This window comes from Phalaenopsis equestris, unplaced genomic scaffold (genome assembly GCF_001263595.1).
Source record: "Phalaenopsis equestris unplaced genomic scaffold, ASM126359v1 Scaffold195024, whole genome shotgun sequence".
Lineage (NCBI taxonomy): Eukaryota > Viridiplantae > Streptophyta > Magnoliopsida > Asparagales > Orchidaceae > Phalaenopsis > Phalaenopsis equestris.
The window spans coordinates 1-1,228 of NW_018214973.1; the positions used below are offsets into that span (position 1 = coordinate 1).

The 1,228-nt window shown below is 40.9% G+C and overlaps 1 protein-coding gene across 1 annotated transcript; it reads right to left on the reverse strand.

Annotated features, from left to right (window-relative positions):
- Window positions 1-15: 15 nt before the first annotated feature.
- On the reverse strand, window positions 16-694 carry LOC110034974 (50S ribosomal protein L12, chloroplastic-like). Its single transcript, XM_020739213.1, has one exon. It carries the CDS (start codon window positions 614-616, stop codon window positions 77-79), a length of 540 nt encoding a protein of 179 aa, XP_020594872.1. The 5' UTR covers window positions 617-694; the 3' UTR covers window positions 16-76.
- Between the last annotated feature and the right edge of the window lie 534 nt (window positions 695-1,228).

A 1,228-nucleotide genomic window follows, 5' to 3' on the forward strand; every position in this document is an offset into this window, starting at 1 on the left:
ATATATATATATTTAAAACAAATGTCAAACTTGCCATGAATGATCAGGCATTTTCAATTCACCAAAAATGGCAGCTCTAAGCAATGGACACCTTAGCACCAACCTCCTCGAGCTTCTTCTTTGCATCCTCTGCTTCATCCTTACTCACTGCCTCCTTAAACTTCTTCGGAAGGCCCTCAATGAGCTCCTTCGCCTCCTTAAGTGCAAGGCTGGTAAGCGCCCTCACAACCTTGATGGTCGCAATCCTTGCATTACTCGGCACCTCCTCGATGATAACATCAAACTCCGTCTTTTCTTCCACGGCGGCTGGAGCAGCGGCGTCGGAGGCGCCGGCGAGGCTAGAGGGAAACGCAACGGCCGGGGCTGCGAAGGCCGCGGCTGAGACTCCGAGGCGCTCTTGGAGGAGATCGACGAGGCTTTTGGCTTCGGCTAGAGTTAGGTTTTCGATTTGGGTCCCGAGATCTTCGATTTTGGTGGCGGCTGAGATGGGGGTGAGGCGGAGATGGGGGCGGTGGCGAGAGGGAAGGTTTATTAGGGTTTTGGGAGGAAAAGGGAGAGAGGAGGAGGAAGTGGTGGGGGAGATGAGGGAGACTGAGGAGAGGGCGAAAGAGGCCATTTTTGAGTTGCTCCGACACTTCTCGGTGAGAAGAAAAGTGGAAGATAAGATGACAATGAATGTGGTTCTAATGATTATTGGTAGTTTAATTTGTAAAATTATCAGCGGTTGTTGTGTAAGTTTTTAAATTTTAATATTATTTATAAAATTAGTCAATTTATCATCTTTCCGTAGAGTAGATGATGAAGTGAACATGTTGCATGCATAAATAAGCAATTGTATAGATATACAACATGTAGAAGTATGTAATAATGTGGAAATATAAGGTGAAAATGATAATGATTCTATAAACAATTCAAAACTAAAAGCTTTTTTAGAGACCATAACTCCAATTTGTGATTAACATGAATCATCAAATCAATGTTTGGTATTATAATCCCATCAAGCTCAAGTTTTCCTCATTTCAATTATATGCTAGGTAATTTATTGAGTGCAATGAAGGATGCTAAATAGAAAAGAGTAATGATAATACCAGTTAAGATTATATGGGGGATTTTTTTATTATATATGAGTTTTTAGGAGTAGATTAAGAAAGAAGTTCAGTGAGATAAGTAAGACCAGTTAACATTATCTAAACTAATGTAAGATATTCATCAGAGATATGTCAATAAT